At 43.5% G+C, this 20,783-nt stretch overlaps 1 protein-coding gene across 2 annotated transcripts in view; it reads left to right on the top strand.

Moving 5' to 3' along the window:
- MIPEP (mitochondrial intermediate peptidase) overlaps positions 1-20,783 on the top strand; it is a 157,225-nt gene that overhangs the window by 90,681 nt on the left and 45,761 nt on the right. For both annotated transcript variants that reach the window (XR_008889532.1, XM_056561766.1), the window contains exons 15-17: positions 1,179-1,253; positions 8,045-8,164; positions 18,833-18,954. Coding sequence is in view for 1 of the 2 variants with exons in the window: in XM_056561766.1 (XP_056417741.1) it covers positions 1,179-1,253; positions 8,045-8,164; positions 18,833-18,954 (317 nt within the window). In the remaining variant the exon portion in view is untranslated. The remainder of the gene's footprint in view (positions 1-1,178; positions 1,254-8,044; positions 8,165-18,832; positions 18,955-20,783) is intronic.

Genomic DNA, 20,783 nt, shown 5'->3' with positions numbered 1-20,783 from the left:
CCAGGGTTTTCTGCTCTGGTCTGAGATCGAGCAGACCAGAGCAGAAGATGACCGATAATCCTGATCAGTGCTGTGTCCTATACATAGCACTGAACAGTATTAGCAATCAAAGGATTGCTATAGATAGTCCCCTATGGGGACATGAAAAGTGTAAAAAAAAAAAAAAGTTTAAAAATGTAAAAATTAAAGTGAAAAATCCACTCCCCCAATAAAAATTGTCCGTTTTTCCCATTTTACCCCCAAAAAGCGTAATTATTATTTTTTTTAAACATATTTGGTATTGCTGCGTGCGTAAATGTCCGTACTATCAAAATATAATGTTAATGATCCCGTACGGTGAACAGCGTAAATGTAAAAAATAAAAAAGTTCCAAAAATGCTGCTTTTTTGTCACATTTTATAAAAAAAAAAGAATAAAAAATTATCTAATAGGTTTATATATGCAAATGTGGTATCGATAAAAAGTACAGATGACTGCGCAAAAAATGAGCCCTCATACCGCCCTATATATGGAAAAATGAAAAAGTTATAGGTGGTCAAAATAGGGCGATTTTAGATTATTGATTTTGTACAAAAAGTTTTAGATTTTTTCTAAGCGGTACAAAAATATAAAAGTATCTAGCCATGGGTATCCTTTTAATCGTATTGACCCACAGAATAAAGAACACATTTCATTTTTACCGTAAATTGTACAGTGTGAAAACGAACACTTCCAAAATGTGCAAAATTGTGGTTTTCATGTAAATTTCCTCCCTAAAATTTTTTTTTTCAGGTTCACCTTACATTTTATGGTAAAATAAGGGGCTTCATTACAAAGTACAATTGGTCATGCAAAAAACAAGCCCTTATATGGGTCTGTAGATGGAAATATAAAAGAGTTATGGATTTTAGAAGGCGAGGAGATAAAAACGAAAACGCAAAAATAAAATTGGCCAGGTCCTTAAGGTTAAAATGGGCTTGGTCCTTAAGGGGTTAAAGTGACAGCAGTATCCATGTCACTAGTGACAGTACATCAGTAAATGTTGAAAGAACAGTTATTTAAACATTATTTATTAATTAATGTAAATGTATGATCTCTAAAACTTCTACCAATAACTAGAGCTATCCCCTATAAACATGTTGCTAATTTTGCCATCTAAATACTTCTTGTCTATGTTTTCTTATCTTTATCTGTTGTAGGCTTTGTCTAAACCTATGGTATCTCGTCTCTGCGAATCCAAAAAAGTTGCTGCAGCTTCTGATATGCAGCTCCAGGTGAGTTCATTCAGTTCTTACTTGATCTTTGCAGCCCTAGAGGTGAAACATGTCACATTAAAAACTTCAAATTGTACCTGTCCTTATAAAAACCTTTTGACGTGTCCTAGCGATGTGTCTAAAGTTTTGATCTCTCGGGGTCTGAGTGTTTAGACCCCGACCATCACTAGAATGAGTGGTGAAACAAGCGCTCTGCTGCAGGCATCTCTCCCTGCTCTATGTTTATGTGACCAAGACAGTCTCATAGACCTACATTATGTGATGGTCTCATTTGCATGGCACAGAGCTGGGAGAGAACTTGCTAAGTGTGCAGTTTTTTGCTCTAACTATCAATCGGGTCCGACTCAAACCCTAATTGGACAAAAGTTTTTTTAAATTACAATTAAAGATACAATGGAACTTGTTTGATACAACATCACATAGTGCAAAGCACCACGCTCCATGTTCCCCGCATCTCCGGACGCGGTAGTCGGGCCTGGATGGCTGCTGTTATCTAACAGCAGCCATCCCAGCATATTGCCAAGGGGGGGGGTTCTGAGAACCCCCCCATGACAGCGATCGTCGTGATTCGCTGGTCAATTCTGACCATCGAATCCCCCAACTTCCGGGCCAAACGGGTCTCCGGTGACCTGGATGATAAAGGTGATTGGTGCTGTCTGTCAGCACCAATCACCCTTGAGTTCTAGGAGGGAGGTGGCATGGGTGCCACCTTCAGATCGGCATGATTAACCGGTCACAACCGACTAGCCAATCACAGCAGCGGCAGGGAATATGAATTTCCAAATTTTGCTCCTTTTCTTCTGAGCCCTGTTGTGCACTCGCCAACATCCACATATGGGGTATTTCCATACTGAGATGAAATGAGGTTACAAATTTTGGGGGGCTTTTTCTCCTATTACCCCTTGTGAAAATGAAAAAGTTGTGGTTACATTAGCATTTTAGTGAAAAAAATCTAATTTTTAATGTTCACGTCCAACTTTAACAAAAATTCATCAAACACCTGTGGGGTGTTAAAGGGGTACTCCTGTGGAAAACTTTTTTTTTTTTTTTTTTAAATCAACTGGTGCCAGAAAGTTATACAGATTTGTAAATTACTTCTATTAAAAAAATCTTAATCCTTCCAGTACTTTTTAGGGGCTGTATACTACAGAAGAAATGCTTTAATTTTTGGATTTCTCTTCTGTCACGACCACAGTGCTCTCTGCTGACATCTGCTGTCCATTTTTGGAACTGTCCATAGCAGCATATGTTTGCTATGGGGATTTTCTCCTGCTCTGGACAGTTCCTAAAATGGACAGCAGAGGTCAGCAGAGAGCACTGTGCTCGTGACAGAGGAGAAATCCATTTCCAATCCAATCCATTAAACCATTTCCTCTGTAGTATATAGCCCCTAAAAAGTACTGGAAGGATTAAGATTTTTTTAATAGAAGTAATTTACAAATCTGTTTAACTTTCTGGCACCAGTTGATTAAAAAAAAAGTTTTCCACTGGAGTACACCTTTAAGGCTCACTGTAACCCTTGTTACATTCCTTGAGGGCTGTAGTTTCCCAAATAGTGTGCCATGTGGGGGCTTTTTGCTGTTCTAGCACCATGGGGGCTTCCTAAATGGGAAGCCCCCATTTCAGCAGAATACTCTCTCCAAAAGCCCAATGTCGTTCCTTCCCTTCTGAGCCCTCTAGTGCACCTGCTAAACGCTTTATATCCACATATGAGGTATTTACTTAGGTGAGAGAAATTGGGTTTCAGATTTTGGGGGGCTTTTTCTCCTTTTACACATTGTAAAAATGAAAACATTGGGGCTACATGAACATATTAGTGTAAAAAATTTTGATTTTGAGTTTTCTCCTCTTTGCTGCTACTCCTGTGAAACACCTAAAGGGTTAACAAACATTCTGAATGTCATTTTGAATACTTTGAGGGGTGCAGTTTTCATAATGTGTTCCATTATGGAATATTTCTAACTTAAAGACCCTCAAATCCACTTCAAACTGAACTAGTCCCTGAAAAATTAAGAATTTTTCTTCAAAATTTGGAAAATTGCTGCTATACTTTGAAGCCCTCTGATGTCTTCAAAAAGTAAAAACATGTCAACTTTATGATGCAAACATAAAGTAGACATATTGTATTCAATATATAATTTATTTGGCATGCCCATTTTCCTTACAAGCAGAGAGCTTCAAAGTTTGAAAAATGCAAAATTTTCCAAATTTTCATAACATGGAATTTTTTACAAAGACATAATGTAAGTATCAACAAAAATTTGCCACTTTGCTAAAGTAGAATATGTCACGAAAAAACTATCTCAGAGTTAAATTTATAAGGAAAGGCAACTCAGAATTATTAAAGGAGTATTCCAGGCTAAAACTTTTTTATATATGTCAACTGGCTCCGGAAAGTTAAACAGATTTGTAAATTACTTCTATTAAAAAATCTTAATCCTTCCAATAGTTATTAGCTTCTGAAGTTGAGTTGCTGTTTTCTATCTAACTGCTTTCTGATGACTCACGCCCCAGGAGCTGTGCAGCTCCTATGGAGATATTTTCCCATCATGCACAGCTCCCGGGACGTGACATCATCATTGAGCAGTTAGACAGAAAACTTCAGAAGCTAATAACTATTGGAAGGATTAAGATTTTTTAATGGAAGTAATTTACAAATTTTTTTCACTTTCCCGAGCCAGTTGATATAAAAAAAAAGTTTTTGCCTGGAATACCCCTTTAACCCCTACAGGACCCATGACGTAACGGTCATGGGCAGTTTTAGTCCCCGCCGTGCGCTGGGCGGGGATCGGAGCGGGATGCCTGCTGAAATCATTCAGCAGGCATCCCGTGCAAATGCCCAGGGGGGTCATCAGACCCCCCCATGTCGGCGATCGCGGCAAATCGCAAGTGAATTCACACTTGCGATTTGCGCGATTACGGGTCTATAGTGACCCGGAATGTAAGGGGGATCGTGGGTGTCTAAGACACCCACGATCCCCCTGAAGCGATAGGAGTGAGGTGGCACAGGTGCCACCCCTCCTATCCCTGCTATTGGTGGTCTAGACGCGACCACCAATAGCAGATCGGGGGCGGGGGGGTTTACTTTCGTTTTCCCCGTCCTGCCCTCCCACAATAGGCGGGGCAGGACGGGGAAACGACGGGGACCGGCGCCGAAGATCCACTTACCCATCCGGGCGGGCGTCGGAGGCTGCAGGCGACGGAGATCGGCGGGCGGCGATGACGTGCGGCTGGATCCGACGGAAGCCGGTGAGTTGCCTAGCAACATCTGGAGGGTACAGTTTGAGACCATTATACAGTGGTCTCTAACTGTAGCCCTCCAGATGTTGCAAACTACAACTCCCAGCATGCCCAGACAGCTGTTTGGGCATGCTGGAATATGTAGTTTTGCAACAGCTGGAGGGCTACAGTTTGAGACCACTATATAGTGGTCCCTAAACTGTAGCCCTCCAGATCTTGCAAAACTACAACTCCTAGCATGCTCAAACAACTGTTTGCTGTCAGGGCATGCTGGGAATTGTAGTTTTGCAACAGCTGGAGAACCACAGTTTAGAGATCACTTTGCAGTGTTCTCTAAAACTGTAGCCCTCCAGATGCAAAACTGCAAATCCCAGCATGCCCTGAAAGCAATCAGCTGTCTCGGCATGCTGGGAGTTGTAGTTGCGTACCTCCAGCTATTGCATAACTACATCTCCCAGCATGCCCTTCGGCAATCAGTACATGCTGGGAGTTGTAGTTTTGCAACAGCTGGAGGCACACTGGTTAGAAAATACTGAGTTAGGTAACAGAACCTAACTGAAGGTTTTCCAACCAGTGTGCCTCCAGCTGTTGCAAAAGTACAACTCCCAGCATGCACGGTCTGTCAGTACATGCTGGGAGTTGTAGTTTTGAAACAGCTGGAGGTTTGCCCCCCCCCCATGTGAACGTACAGGGTACATTCACACGGGCAGGCTTACAGTAAGTTTCCTGCTTCAAGTTTGGGCTGCGGCAAATTTTTCGCCGCAGCTCAAACTTCTAGCGAGAAACTCATCGTAACCCGCCAGTGCGAATGTATCCTAAAAACACTACACTACACTAACACATAATAAAGGGTAAAACACTACATATACACCCCCTTACACTGTCCCCCCAATAAAAATGAAAAACGTATTGTATGGCAGTGTTTCCAAAACGGAGCCTCCAGCTGTTGCAAAACAACAACTCCCAGCATTTCCGGACAGCCACTGACTGTCCAGGCATGCTGGGAATTTAGCAACAGCTGGAGGCACCCTGTTTGGGAATCACTGGCATAGAATACCCCTATGTCCACCCCTATGCAATCCCTAATTTAGTCCTCAAATGCGCATGGCGCTCTCTCACTTCGGAGCCCTGTCGTATTTCAAGGCAACAGTTTAGGGCCACATATGGGGTATCTCCGTACTCGGGAGAAATTGCACAACTAATTTTGGGGGGCTTTTTCTCCTTTTACCCCTTATGAAAAGGAAAAGTTGGGGCTACACCAGCTTGTTAGTGTAAAAAAAAAAATTTACACTAACATGCAGGTGTTGCCCTTTACTTTTTATTTTCACAAGCGTTAAAAGGAAAAAAAGACCCCCAAAATTTGTAACGCAATTTCTCCTGAGTATAGAAATACCCCATATGTGGGCGTAAAATGCTCTGCGGGCGCATAACAAGGCTCAGGAGTGAGAGCGCACTATGTACATTTGAGGTCTAAATTGGTGATTTGCACAGGGGTGGCTGATTTTACAGCGGTTCTGACATAAACCCCCCCCAAAAAAATACCCACATGTGACCCCATTTTGGAAACTACACCCCTCAGGGAATGTAATAAGGGGTATTTATTTTTCATTTGCACAGCCCACTGTTCCAAAGATTTTTCAAACGCCAGTGGGGTGTAAATACTCACTGCACCCCTTATTAAATTCTGTGAGGGGTGTAGTTTCCAAAATAGGGTCACATGTGGGGGGTTCCACTGTTCTGGCACCACGGGGGGCTTTGTAAACGCACATGGCCCCTGACTTCCATTCCAAACAATTTTTTTCCCAAAAGCTCAATGGCGCTCCTTCTCTTCTGAGCATTGTAGTGCGCCAGCAGAGCACTTGACGTCCACACATGGGGTATTTCCATACTCAGAAGAAATGGGGTTACAAATTTTGGGGGGTCTTTTCTGCTATTAACCCTTGCAAAAATGTGAAATTTGGGGGAAACACACATTTTAGTGAAAATTATATATATTTTTTTTACATATGCAAAAGTCGTGAAACCCCTGTGGGGTATTAAGGCTCGCTTTATTCCTTGTTACGTTCCTCAAGGGGTCTAGTTTCCAAAATGGTATGCCATGTGTTTTTTTTTTTTGCTGTTCTGGCACCATAGGGGCTTCCTAAATGCGACATGCCCCCCGAGCAAAATTTGCTCTCAAAAAGCCAAATATGACTCCTTCTCTTCTGAGCATTGTAGTTCACCCGTGTGCACTTCAGGTCAACTTATGGGGTACCTCCATACTCAGAAGAGATGGGGTTACAAATTTTGGGGGGTCTTTTCTGCTATTAACCCTTGCAAAAATGTGAAATTTGGGGGGAAACACACATTTTAGTGAAAAAAAAATAATTTTTTTTTACATATGCAAAAGTCGTGAAACACCTGTCGGGTATTAAGGCTCACTTAATTCCTTGTTACGTTCCTCAAGGGGTCTAGTTTCCAAAATGGTATGGCATGTGTTTTTTTTTTTTTGCTGTTCTGGCACCATAGGGGCTTCCTAAATGCAACATGCCCCCCAAAAACCATTTCAGAAAAACATACTCTCCAAAATCCCCTTGTCGCTCCTAGCTTCTGAGCCCTCTACTGCGCCCGCCGAACACTTTACATAGACATATGAGGTATGTCCTTACTCGAGAGAAATAGGGTTACAAATATAAGTATAAATTTTCTCCTTTTACCCCTTGTAAAAATTCAAAAATTGGGTTTACAAGAACATGCGACTGTAAAAAATGAAGATTGTGAATTTTCTCCTTCACTTTGCTGCTATTCCTGTGAAACACCTAAAGGGTTAAAACACTGACTGAATGTCATTTTTAATACTTTGGGGGGTGCAGTTTTTATAATGGGGTCATTTGTGGGGTATTTCTAATATGAAGACCCTTCAAATCCACTTCAAACCTGAACTGGTCCCTGAAAAATAGTGAGTTTGAAAATTTTGTGAAAAATTGAAAAATTGCTGCTGAACTTTGAAGCCCTCTAGTGTCTTCCAAAAGTAAAAACACGTCAATTTTATGATGCAAACATAAAGTAGACATATTGTATATGTGAATAAAATTTTTTTTTATTTGGAATATCCATTTTCCTTACAAGCAGAGAGCTTCAAAGTTAGAAAAATGCAAATTTTTCAAATTTTTCATCAAATTTTGGGATTTTTCACCAAGAAATGATGCAAGTTACCATAAAATTTTACCGCTATGTTAAAGTAGAATATGTCACGAAAAAACAATCTCGGAATCAGAATGATAACTAAAAGCATTCCAGAGTTATTAATGTTTAAAGTGACAGTGGTCAGATGTGCAAAAAACGCTCTGGTCCTGAGGTGTAAAATGGCCTGGTCCTTAAGGGGTTAAGGCATAAAGTGAAGCTGGTCAGATTTGCAAAAAAAATGGCTGTGTCCTTAAGGTGAAATGGGCTTCATCCTTAAGGGGTTAATATTAATAACAATTATTATTATGTTTATTACTCAAAACCCTTTTAGAGTGAATCACCCAGCCAAGCTTAGTTCATGTTCATGTTTGGTTTCTATATTGCAGGTCTTTTACTCAATGTTGGATCAAATTTACCATGGAAAACACCCCCTAAAAGGGTCAACAACAGACATTTTAAGGGAAACCCAGGAATCATTCTATGGATTGCCATATATACCTAATACAGTGAGTACACAATCTTGACACACATGTTTAGATCACTCCAGGTCTCAGTCCTGCGGTCCATTGCAATTGTGTACATGGCCAGCTGCTCCATCTGACTGATTCACTCTGAATGAGTCGGGTTTGAGTGACTGCCGCAGAGTATGGAGCGCGCTGCCACGCACTTCAAGGACTGAAACCTTCTGCGATCTAAACTTTTGATAGAACTGAACAACATGAACATCAAAAAAGAAAAAACCTACAACTAGGTAGGTTACTGTGCAATAGAACTAGCAACACTGAAAAAAAAATGTATGCACAGGACTGAGGAAGCACATTGTGAGCGAAACGATCGTTGGGGTTTGGTGGGTATGGTCTGGCATACATTTTTTATGTCCTGTTCAGCAGTGTGGGGTCTTATTATTTACTGGTAGTCCTGGTCTTTTTTCCAGGATCCCTCTTATTTGTTGTTCACCCACACTGCCATAGGCATATATATTTTGTTTTGCTTTGTCAGACTTTGTACCCACCCAGCTCTCTGCAATATTCTGGTTCCTGACTGTTTTTCTTTCTTTCTACTTATCTTTTAAGATATACATGTTTTTATGCTATTCTTTTATGCATAATTCAATAAAATGTTAATTTTTTATACTCTATTATAGTCCTGTGCATACATTTAGTTTTTTCGGTGTTGTTAGAACTGGACAACATGTCAACATTTTTTTCTGAATTCCACTAATGCTTTGACAATGGCAGGATAAGACTTCAAGGTGTGATGGGATTCAATGGCGCTGAGCAGGAGCAGACACGTCAGGTAAGATGAAGGATGGTTTTATTAAAACAATGCTACGCGTTTCACCGCAGGTGCGGCTTCATCAGGTGCCCTGATGAAGCCGCACTTGCGGTGAAACGCGTAGCATTGTTTTAATAAAACCATCCTTCATCTTACCTGACGTGTCTGCTCCTGCTCAGCGCAATTGAATCCCATCACACCTTGAAGTCTTATCCTGCCATTGTCTCGCTTGGATGGGAAGGCTGCAGACTGGACTTGTCTCTCACTCACTCTGACCACTGTTGTGTGTGAGTTTACACAACCGCTCATGGTAAGGGCATTTCCTATTATACCTGTGGATCCCCTACCTTGCGGTATTACACTATGGAGCGCTCTTTCCTTCTTTTTTACTAATGCTTTGAGAAAGCTGTATGTAAAAGTCTTATTTATTGATTGAAAGGTGTGCAACATTCTAATATACTCTATGCATCAGTGCTCAGTCATGGTTTTCAATATCTCAGCTTGCAGAGAGTGAACGGAAACTTTCTTCTGCTTTTAAAATCTCTGAAGTTAAAGGGGCTTATTTGTGGTACAATACCAACAATGTTTTTTGAAGTCAAGATCAGGGGTTCAGTGTGGGGGGGGGGATTTATTGAGGAAATTCAGCTGATATGTGGACTATACAGGCAATGCTTGCTGGGAAAGGTATACAAGCTAGCTCTCTTCAGGAAGAAAGAAAACTGTCTCTAGTGCCACCTATAGGTTACTAGCCAGTAAGTCAATGTCAGACCTATAAAAGAACTTTAAAGGAGAACTCCAGCCACAGCACTCGGGCATCATCAGTGCTCCCATAGAAATGAATGAAGCATCTGCTGTCTACCAGCAGATGACACATGCTTCTCACCGAGAACAGGGTCCCGTTCTGGAGATCGCGGGGGGCCCCAGCGGTCTGACTCCCCGCATTCAGCTACTTATCCCCTATCCTGTGGACAGGGAATAAGTCATTTGTTGCCGAAGTACTCCTTTAAATCATAGGGGTTAAAGTTCTTTTAGTGTACAGCTACATATGACTGGTTCGCTGCAGATTTTCTGCATAAAATGTCCATGTGAAAAAAAAAACTGTCGTTTGTATAAACTTGAGACTTGTTGTCCAAACCTTCTGCAATCGTGAGTTATAACCAGGACTGAGACCCGGTGTGATCTAAACTTCTGACACATCTGGACAACAAGTCTAAAGTTTATTCAAATGACCGTAATGCTTTAGGCCAGTGTTTCCCAACCAGGGTTCCTTCTGCTGTTGCAAAAGTACAACTCAAACAAGCTGTTTAAGGTGTAAAGCCATATTTATCATATCTGTTCAAGACCAATATATGGAGGGTTAATTTTAAATATATATTCCTATAGATTCTCCTAGGGGTAATCCAAAAATACCCTATTTTCCCATATACTTATTAAAATCCCATAAGCTTTATTAGTATTTTTCTACACACTTTAAAATCCGACAGTGCTGAGAACCCTTATTATTATGTTTAGTTCTCTGTCTCTCTTTTTGACAACTTTTTGTCATTAATACTTGTGTTCAATATTAGTGGATCTAAGTGTGCCTGCAGGTCACACTCTATTCCATTCGGGGCTCAGCACTGTTCATGATTAAAAACTCCATACTCCTCCCCCCTCGACATGTTTCGCTACATAAGTAGCTTTATCAAGAGGTGGCGGGCATGCCCGCCACCTCTTGATAAAGCTACTTACGTAGCGAAACATGTCGAGGGGGGGCAGAGTAGGAAGCCATCTTTATCATCTCCATGCCAAAATTCAAAAAGCCAAGTTTGAAGGTCATGCTGTAGGGTAGGGATCGACCAGTTTGGCCAATATTATCGGCCGATATTCATGATTTTGGACGTTATCGGTATCGGCAATTACCTTGCCAATAATCCGATAATGCCCCCCTCACTGCCCCGGCCAGAGACCGCCGCTGCCCCATTGCCTCCCCCATTTCCTGTTCCCGGGGTCTGCGCTCCTTCTGGCTCCTGCTGCGTTACTCTGTGCAATGACAAGTGACGTCCTCAACGCGACGTCACTGTCAGTGCGCACAGTGACCGCTCAGGACTCCGCCGGAGCCAGAAGTAGCACGGACCCCGGTAATAGGTCATTATAAAACCGGGGATGGGGGAGGCAATGCAGCAGCCGCGGCGGTCTCTGGCTGGGGCGGTGTGGGGGGCGGTGGTTGGACTAAGGTCCGGCAGGGGGAGAGAAGCGGGCGTCGGGGACTGAAATAGCCAATAACTTATACCAGAATATCTGTATAAGTTATCCGCCTTAAAGTCCACAGACTATCGGTATTGGCCCTAAAAAAATGATATTGGTCGATCCCTACTGTAGGGTCCATCCTCTGGACACCTGGTTTACCTGGCCTCATGCCTGCATGACTGACTTGGTGGTCATTTAAAAAAAATAAAGCAGCAGCGGTGTGTGGGGCTACATCTGTCCCCGTATGTTGTATAAACCTGACACTTTATGCAGCAGCTAATGCCTCTGTTTGTATAATACGCCTACAGTTCCAGTATGCGTCACCCTGCTGCTTTGCCTTTCTCCCCAGCAGTCTTCTGTTTGTTATGAAGTGTTGATCTTTGTGGAATGAATTTGATAAAGTGCTTGGTTTTTTGTCGATCCTTCCAGCAAATCACAATAGTGTAAAGTATGAATAATTGCGCTAACACCTGGCTTACGTCTAGAACCCCCTAAGTGTTTAATCGGATGCTAAATTCCTCCTCACTTCCCCTAAGTAAATACGCTCTAAATATTTACATTACTCTCTGTTCTATATGTATCAGTGACAGCTTCGTCCAAACATCCAAGTGCTCTGAACCGGACCTTTAATCTTCTCCTTAGCTCTGTTAACAATACAAAATGGTCTCCCTCTCAGTTTACTTAATTCTTCCAAATCAAACACATTTTTCGGTAAAGAGACAAATTATTTGGCAGAGTATTTTCGGAGACCATGGGCTTTGAGACTTTCTCTTAGCGAGCGATGAAAGCAGAGTTGTTACATAAAGTGTCAGCTCTCCTTCGGTCGGCGTCAGGCTCTATTTAAGCTTCACCAGATTGCCAGGGAAGTTTCAATGTATCCTGCCACTGAGCGAAGGGGGACCACTACTTTAAATTTTATAAAGTGAGGACATAAAAATCTATGAAAATGAAGAAGCCAAAGCTCTGCAATAGGTTTGTGGCCCCTTCACTGTTTTTTTCTTCTCTGCACATTGGCTCCCAGCCTTTCATTATGTAAGAAACTGCAGCATGGCACCTATCAAGTGAATAGGTGACTCTGCAGTACCATGGAAAGCCGGGAGTGCCACTTTTGAAAATGAAGAGGTCACAGCTCCGTCACGCCCCCTCCCATAGACTTGCATTGAGGGGGCGGGGCGTGATGTCATGAGGGGGCAGGGCTATGACCTCACGAGCTCCCGACGCTGGCTCCAGCATTGTTCCAAACGCTGAGCAGTGGAGTACGCCTTTACAGCTGGTAGTAGTTGTGAAAACTGGCAAAAAAATTATACCATCTCCGTGACCTTCAAATTGGTCAAGAATGACTGAATCTTCCTGTAAACTAAGAAATTCAGCTCCGAAGCACAAGCTGCAGCGGTAAGAAATTAAAAAAACTTCACAGGTCAGGAACATTCTTGAGCAGTACTTTTCACAAGAACTGAGGGGTGGCAGCACTCAGTTTTTATGTATTTTGCCCTTTACCTTTCAACCTTCCACAAAGCAAACACTACTCTCTCATGCTGCAAATGTCAGTCAGTCTTCCAGCCTGTATCGCACTGACTGACACCTAATAGTTGTGGTATAATTATGGTATATTAGTTGTTTTACACTGCTGCATAAACCTGAGGAGATCGGCCTCTCACTTATATGAGGTGGAGCATCTCTTTCACTTTACTTTAGGTATTTGGATGTTTTTATTTTATTTATTTATTTTTCATGTAATTTTCCTGCTCTCTCAATTTACGATTCTATTAAATATTATCTGTATAAAAAAAAGGATATAAAATGTTGAATACAGTATAGGACAGTATCAGTGTTTAATCGCTCGAATCCCTTCATTCACTACGAGACAAATTTGCTGTGAAAAATTTCCTCAGCGAATCTGCAAAAAAAAATCTGCAAAACAAATCCATGTGGATTGGTCGTTGCAAATTATGTAAAATAAATACATAAATAACAATTTAAAAATCCGCAGTTGCAGATTTTGCTGCAGATGAAGATCAGCAAATTTGCACCGATACATTGCGTCAAGATTTTCACTTCTCTTCTGATGTCAGTGAGATAAATCCACAACAAATGTTCCACCGCTGATCCCCCTTGGGCCAAATCATTTTTCCGCTCTGATCTCCCCTTTGACCCTGTGCCGAATCATTAACTCCATTCTGCCCCCCCCCCCCAGTCCCAAATCATTAACCCCATTCTGATCCCCCTGTGCCAAATCATTTCCCCTCTGTCTGCTCCCCTGCTCTTTTTTTTCTTCTTACCTGAGGTTTCTCCTGGCGTTCTCCTCTAGGCTAAGGTGGCATCTGGGCTGCTATTTTGTGTGCAGTGAAATACAGCATCAGGGATGTCACTTTTCAGTCCCAGCAGCCGCAGCTGATTTAAAGTGGCTTTTTCAAGATCAGCAGCCCAGCCGCAGCCACTTTAGAACCATCGGCCGCTGCTGCATTTATCGGTGTATAACACACAGGCAGGGTTTCTGCCTCAGATTTTAGTTTTAAAAGTGCATTTCAGAACAAATCGGATTTTTCATTTTTTATTCAAATTTTTTTATACATTAGGGGCAGCCATCTTACCTGAACGGTTTTTAAAAATGCTCAGATATGCTTTACAGCAAGCCCCATGGATATAGCCAACAATACACTGGAGCTGTACCATTCACATGTATGGGGGGTCATTCAACAAGTAGGGGAGGCTGAGCTGTGAGCTCCATCTTTTGTCCTTTCTTTCTGCGGATGTCTCCTTTTACTGTTATGCTGTAGACATCACTTTCCCGCAGCCTCCTCCTTATAATCACAGACAGAACAGGAAATCTTGGTTTAAAATCATCCCCCCCCCCTTTTTTTTTTAACCCCTCCCCCCCCCCGGTGCCACATCAATTTTTCCTTTCCCTACTCCCTCCTCCGCCTGTTCACTTAGAGCCCCTGCACCCGAGTCTGCTGGCCAGGTAAGAAAACAGGGGGGAGGAGGGAAGGGGGAAAATTATATGGCACAGGGGTTAAGAAAGGGGAGGATGATTTGGCACAGGGGGAATAAAGAAATAAAGTGGCACTAGGGTGGATCAAAGGGGGAGTAATGATGTGCCACAGGGAGTTCAAGGGGGAGGAATGAAGTGGCATTGGAGGGATCAACATCTGAAAAAGGGGGAATAACTGCGCTCTGTGGTGTGATAAAAGAGGATTACCGGTACTTGAATAATAAAAGCTGTATGTAACCACATACACAACAATGGTCAGCGTGTAATATCAAAGTGTCCGCAGCCCTCCGGCTTCAAGTAATAGTAGAAAAGAGATAGCTTCAGAGTGGACACCGGGTCAAGGAGGCACTGGACACAGACAGCAATCAAATCTATGGCTACCTCTTTTCTACTATTGGAGGGATCAAGGGAGGAGTAAAATGGCACGAAGGGGGATGAAATGGTACAGGGGGGTGATAAGTGATTAAACAGCACTGGGAGATTCTACTGTAATATCACTTTTTATCATGTTTTATAGGTAATTACCATCTGGAGTGAGTACAGTATTCGGCCATTTACATAGAATTTGAGCCTTTTTTTCCCCCGATAGTAGACATCTTCCAATAGCGGACACTATTGTAGTAAACTGGAAAATTAGGGGGGGAAAAAACACCAAAAAGTCTTCAAAAATATGTGTTACGTAAAAACCTGACTTAAAGGGGTAGTCCAGTGGTGAAAAACTTATCCCCTATCCTAAGGATAGGGGATAAGTTTGAGATTGCGAGGGGTCCAACCGCTGGGGCCCCCTGCGATCTCTCTGTACAGGGGCCAGGCTCTCCAGCCAGATAGCGAGTGTCGACCCCCGCACGAAGCGGCGGCCGACACGCCCCCTCAATACAACTCTATGGCAGAGCCGGAGATTGCCGAAGGCAGCGCTTCGGCTCTGCCATAGAGTTGTATTGAGGGGGCGTGTCGGCTGCCGCTTCGTGCGGAGGTCGACACGCCCCCTTCCCGCGGGCTGTCGGGGCTCCGTACAGGAGATCGCAGGGGACCCCAGCGGTCTGACCCCCCATGATCTCAAACTTATCCCCTATCCTTAGGATAGGGGATAAGTTTTTCACCACTGGGTCACCACTGGACTACTCCTTTAAACAGAGGTCATTTTCTGATGGCACCTTCCCTTTAATGTTAATGACCAGGTAAGCACCACCACTGCTCAGTGCTGCTCCTTGTACAAATGGAAGTAATTGACAGGGCTAGAATTACGGGAGGATTGAGACGTAACTTTACCTGCTTATAAAAGCGCCCTCAGGACATGTAATAAAAATAATTACCGTGTTGTGAATGGAAAAGAGAATGTTTTGAAGGATATAGTCTTCAGCTCTATACTATAGTATTGACCTAAATAAAAGTAACCATTGCAGTAACTAGAAAAGCAATTATGTCTAGCAAATTGTTGCACTATTTTGTTTTGACCATGATATCATTAATGCGAAAAAAGACTGTGCCCTACCTAGTGCAGGACCTAAAGCATACATCTGAAGTGTCTCTGTTTTGGAGGGACAGTCCCTACTTTTGACCCAGGTTCCTCTGTTCCTCTTTGAACCTTAAACTTTCTACATTGCTCCAAAGCTATCTATCTGACTCCTTATTGTTTAAACAACATCAGGGATCAGATCCTGCACTTGTGGTCTGTTGCTAAGGGCGATCCCCAGCATAAAATGCATACAATGGGGGATGCCTGCAGCAGACTACAAGTGCCACAATGGCATCCTACACCCGATGAAAGGTGTGGATGTGTAACATATATAATAATACATAAATTTAGGTGCACTACTGTGGTAGATGTAACAATGACATTGGCTAACCCTCAAAATTATGTTAAAATTGAGACATTAACCAGTATATCCTTATATAAAGGACATACCTGAGCCTGCACACCAACGCCAAGGTTTCTCAAGTGGCACGGGACCTAACACTAAACCTACCTGTGCCGTATGGGCAATACCAGGGGCCAGTGGGCAATTACAGCAGCATTAGGTCCCTCTTAGGCTACTTTCACACTGCCGTTCACATCCGTCCCGTTCCAGGTTCATTAGCCCCTTTTTTTTTACCTCCTTGCACTAAACGGTCCCTTAAACGGGACAGAGCACAACTAAAACTGACGGACACTATTCACTGAAATGGGGTCCATCAGAGATCCGGTAGTTTACCAGAGAAAAAAATGTGAACACACTATTTTTTCCCTCCACTCTTTGGCAAAAGAGTTGGGAGGTATGCCTAAAGGTGTGGTGCTTGAGTTGTAGAATACTAGTAAGCCTCGGAAAGCTTTGTTTCTGGGGCTGGTGACATGACGTAACACCACGCCCCCTTGTGATGTCACACCAAGCCCCCTCCATTCATGTCTATGGGAGGGGCGTCTCCAGTCCCAGAAACAAAGAGCTTTCCGAGACTGGAGACGCAGCCCCCCCTAGAATGCAGGTGCTGCTCTTTGGCCGGATAACCCCTTTAAGCTTTCCCCTTATAAACATGTATGGGGTATCCAATCAATATGTTGCATTTTATGTGGCATCAGGATGTCACAGCTTCAGCGCCAACCATTGTGGAACAGCAGCACTCATGTGACTTAATGGGTAATAAAGTTTTCATGGCCAAGACCCACTAAAGCTAAGCAAAAGTATGACCCCTTGCAAAGCATCATGGTCTTGAATCTGCAAACCTTTCAAATTGGGAGGGTATTAATATGTTTTAATGCGCAAAAACAAAACTGGAATTTTTTTTTTCTTTTTTCTTTATTTATTTTTGGTCAATTACCCTCTTAAGGGTGAAACAGTAGCATTACTCTTGACAGGGTAACCAATCCAGATTGACATCATACTTGACATGTGATTTGTTGTAGCTACTGAGAACAAGCAGCGACACGATCTGCACATGGCACATATCACGCCCCAAGCAACCGAGCTTATTAAATGGCTGGAACGTCTTAATCCCTTTTCTCGAATTGTTACATCTGCCGGGTGTTGCGTAGAATAATGCAGTTTTCCCTCTCATAAGCCAGTATTACCTGTAATGTAACCCTCAGCTAAAAGACACACATCCTGATGGTGCACATTCTGCCTTTGGCGTTCATTTTTCTATGGAAATATTCTAACCTAGATTGTACAGAACAGGTTGAGATCTTTCACCAACCAGAACATTATTGTTGCTTACGGGACGTGTTCCGTGTGTTTACTTTCACACTTTTCTTTTTACAATTGACACAACTTATTAAAAAAAGGTTTATAGCATTATTGAAAAGTGTCCTTCTGTTTCTATAGGCCGCACCGATGTTGTCCTTGGGTTATTTCTAGGGGTATTCCAGCTTTATACATCTTATCCCCTATCCAAAGGAATGGGGATAAGATTTATGATAGCAGGGGTCCTGCTGCTGGGGACCCCCACGATCTCCGTGCAGTCCCGGCATTCTGTGCCGGGCGCTGCCTCCAAGACGGGGACATGACGTCACGGCCATTCCCCCTAGTGTTGTGACGCCATGCCCCCTCCATTCATGTCTATGGGAGGGGGCGTGACGGCCCTCCCATTGACATTAATGGAGGGGGTGTGGCGTCACTAGGGGGCGTGGCTGTGGTGTCACGTCCTGGTCTCAGGCTCAGCACAAAATCAGCGCTCAGCACAGAATGCCGGGGGTTTCACCGAGATCGCAGGGATAAATCTTATCCCCTTTCCTTTGGATTGGGGATAAGATGTGTAAAGCCAGAATACCCCTTTAAAGGAAAACTGTCAGCTTTCTTCCCCCACTCTAACCAGTGGTACTAGCTGGTAGTGCAGAGGACGCTGATCAGTTTGATCCTCACGGTGTCCGGATCTGCCGCGCCGTTTGGCCTTAATCTTCTATTTTTGCTATATGCAAATTAGGTGCTAACTTGCATCGGCTGGGCTAACTGGCACTTGACGTCAGTGCCGCCTGCCACAGTTCCGCCCAGCTCATCAATATTCCCCCCCTCCCTCCGCCTCTCCCTCTTCTCCCCGCTCTGTAATGAAGATAGAAGGGAGGAATATTGATGAGCTGGGCGGCGCTACGGCAGGTGGCACTGACGTCAGAGTGCCAGTTAGCCCGGCCGGTGCAAGTTAGCACCTCATTTGCATATAACGAAAACAGAAGATTAAGGCCGAACGGCTCGGTGGTTCCGGGAACGGTAAGGATGAAACTGATCAGCGTCCCCGCACTACCAGCCAGTACTGCTGGTTAATGCGGGGGAAGGAAGCTGACAGTTTTCCTTTAAAGGTCATGGGTTAAAGCTGGGCATATGCACTAGACATATATTACTGCTGAACCTGGTAATTTCATCAGGATCGATCAACCATCTGATATGCATGGGGTCTCCCGAATCTTCCCCAACAGATGATGTCGGGGGATCGACTTGTTGCATTTCTCCTGCCCGATCCCTCTTTTCTCGGACAGATAGGCTGCTGCCAGTGACTTTCTCCCCCATCCATACCCATTCAGAACACTTGAATGCGTAGCTGAACGGTCATAATTTTAGAGGGATCAGGAGAGATATGTCCATAAGTGGTGCTTAGTTTATTAATTATATATGCGTCGCATAATACTAACTTGTTCTTTTTTTTCTTTAGAATTGTTCAGCCCTATACACTGAATGATTGCCCACATATGTATAATTTGTTTGTTTTGATGTAGGCCTGGCAGCTGAGATTCAGCCATCTAGCGGGTTATGGTGCTAAATATTACTCCTACTTGATGTCCCGGGCAGTGGCCTCCATGGTGTGGAAACAGTGCTTCATGCAAAATCCATTTGACCGGTAAGAGTCTCATTTTACTGCTGCCATCATTCTTACAGGTTGACAATGTATTCACTAGAAAGAAGTATAGACAGAGCTCCTCATAGAGCAGTATGTGATGGGATGGTCCCCACATAGGGTAAACCCTAAAAAGCATCGTTCTTCTTACTCAGATTCCGTCCTGTGATTCTTACAGGCTCAGCATCAGTGTATTTTATAATAATGTTTTTTACATGTAAAACACAAAATATACATTAACAGATATAGATATAGCAGAGGTGAAATGCCATTTGTACAAAATATTAAAGGAAAACTGAGCCTGATCACCCACACTAAACCCAACACACTGGCTTATAGGATGGGTGACCAGGAGTCCACAGAGGGTCTAGTGGTTTCTGCAATATGGACTCCAGAAGATCTTTAGTTATATTCAGCCAATTGCATATAGGAGGCCCTGCCGGCTAGCCCCTGCCTCTGTCTGTCTCCTTATACAGCCACCGCCTCAATTTATATTTTCATCTTCTGCGCCTCCACGTCCTAGTGAAGTGGAATTGCCAATCATGTGAGAGCTCTGCTCTTTAGCAATGTGAATATGTTAATTGAGGGGGCGGCTGTGTAAGGAGACGGGACAGAGGCAGGGGTGGCCAGTCGTCAGGGCCCTGCCTCCTGCGTGCGATTGACTGAATATAGCCAAAGATCTTCTGGAGTCCATATCGCAGCACCCATGGATCCACTGGATCCATTTTAGTAAGTGAACCCTCTGTGGACTGCTGGCCACCCACGCTATAACCCAGTGTATTGGGTTTAGTGCGGGTGATCAAGTTTACAGTTTCCCTTCAAGTAATTATGGACACTTTGATGGTCTATCCTCTGGATAGGCTATAAATATCTGGTGGGAGTCACCCCCCACTGACCAACTGTTTTCCCAAGCAAAGCGTTTCCATCAACAGTGAACTTCTTTACATTGTATAGTGGCAGTGATAGGGTAACGCAGTCCAAAGGATAGGGGATAAGTGTCTGATCGTGGGGGGTCAGACCACTGGGACCCCCTGAAATCTTGTGTACATTGATCCAGCTCTCCTCCTGCACCGAAACAGGGGTCAACACTACCCCTCCATGCATCTCTATGGGAGAGCTGGGGATACACAAGCACACCAGTTGTGCACGCAGAGCTCCTGTGATCGGAGATCCCAAAGGATAGGGGACGTTTTTGCCCTGATTTTATTCTTAGTCATCACATTATGGTGGGTTGCTGCTTCTGACATAGACTGGACACCGCTATGCTATTGTTTGTTAAGGCTCTGCTCTGCCTCTTACTTTCTCTATTTGTTGGAGATAGTAGCATGGTGGGGAGGAATATGTACACACTACATCAAAAGGTGAAGCATCCAAGTCTTCAGGGAAGGCAGATTACTCAAGTTATAGATAGAAAGAAAAGCATACACAACACATTATACGGGGACAGAAGGGAGTGAATTTGCAGGCTGTGTAGAGCAGTGTTTTCCAAACAGTGTGTCTCCAGCTGTTACAAAACTACAACTCCCAACATGTCTGGACAGCCTTTAGCTGTCTGGGCATGCTGGGAGTTGTAGTTTTGCAACAGCTATAGAGACACTGTTTGGAAAACACTGGTGTAGAGTGGAGAGCATCCAGGGCAGGGGAATTAAAGGGGTACTCCACTGGCCAGCATTCGGAAGTAAATGTTCCGAACGCTGTTTTTGCGCTGCGGGGGTCAGCCACGCCCCTCGTTACATCACGGCCACACCCCCTCAATGCAATTTTATGGGAGGGGACGTGATTGGGGCATAAAACTGCATATTAGGGGGTCAGAATAATGGAGTGCTAATGGC

Source organism: Hyla sarda, chromosome 2 (genome assembly GCF_029499605.1).
Source record: "Hyla sarda isolate aHylSar1 chromosome 2, aHylSar1.hap1, whole genome shotgun sequence".
Taxonomy (NCBI): Eukaryota; Metazoa; Chordata; class Amphibia; order Anura; family Hylidae; genus Hyla; species Hyla sarda.
The sequence above is the reverse complement of the archived record's forward strand: the minus strand, read 5'-3'. Positions and strand labels throughout refer to the sequence as shown.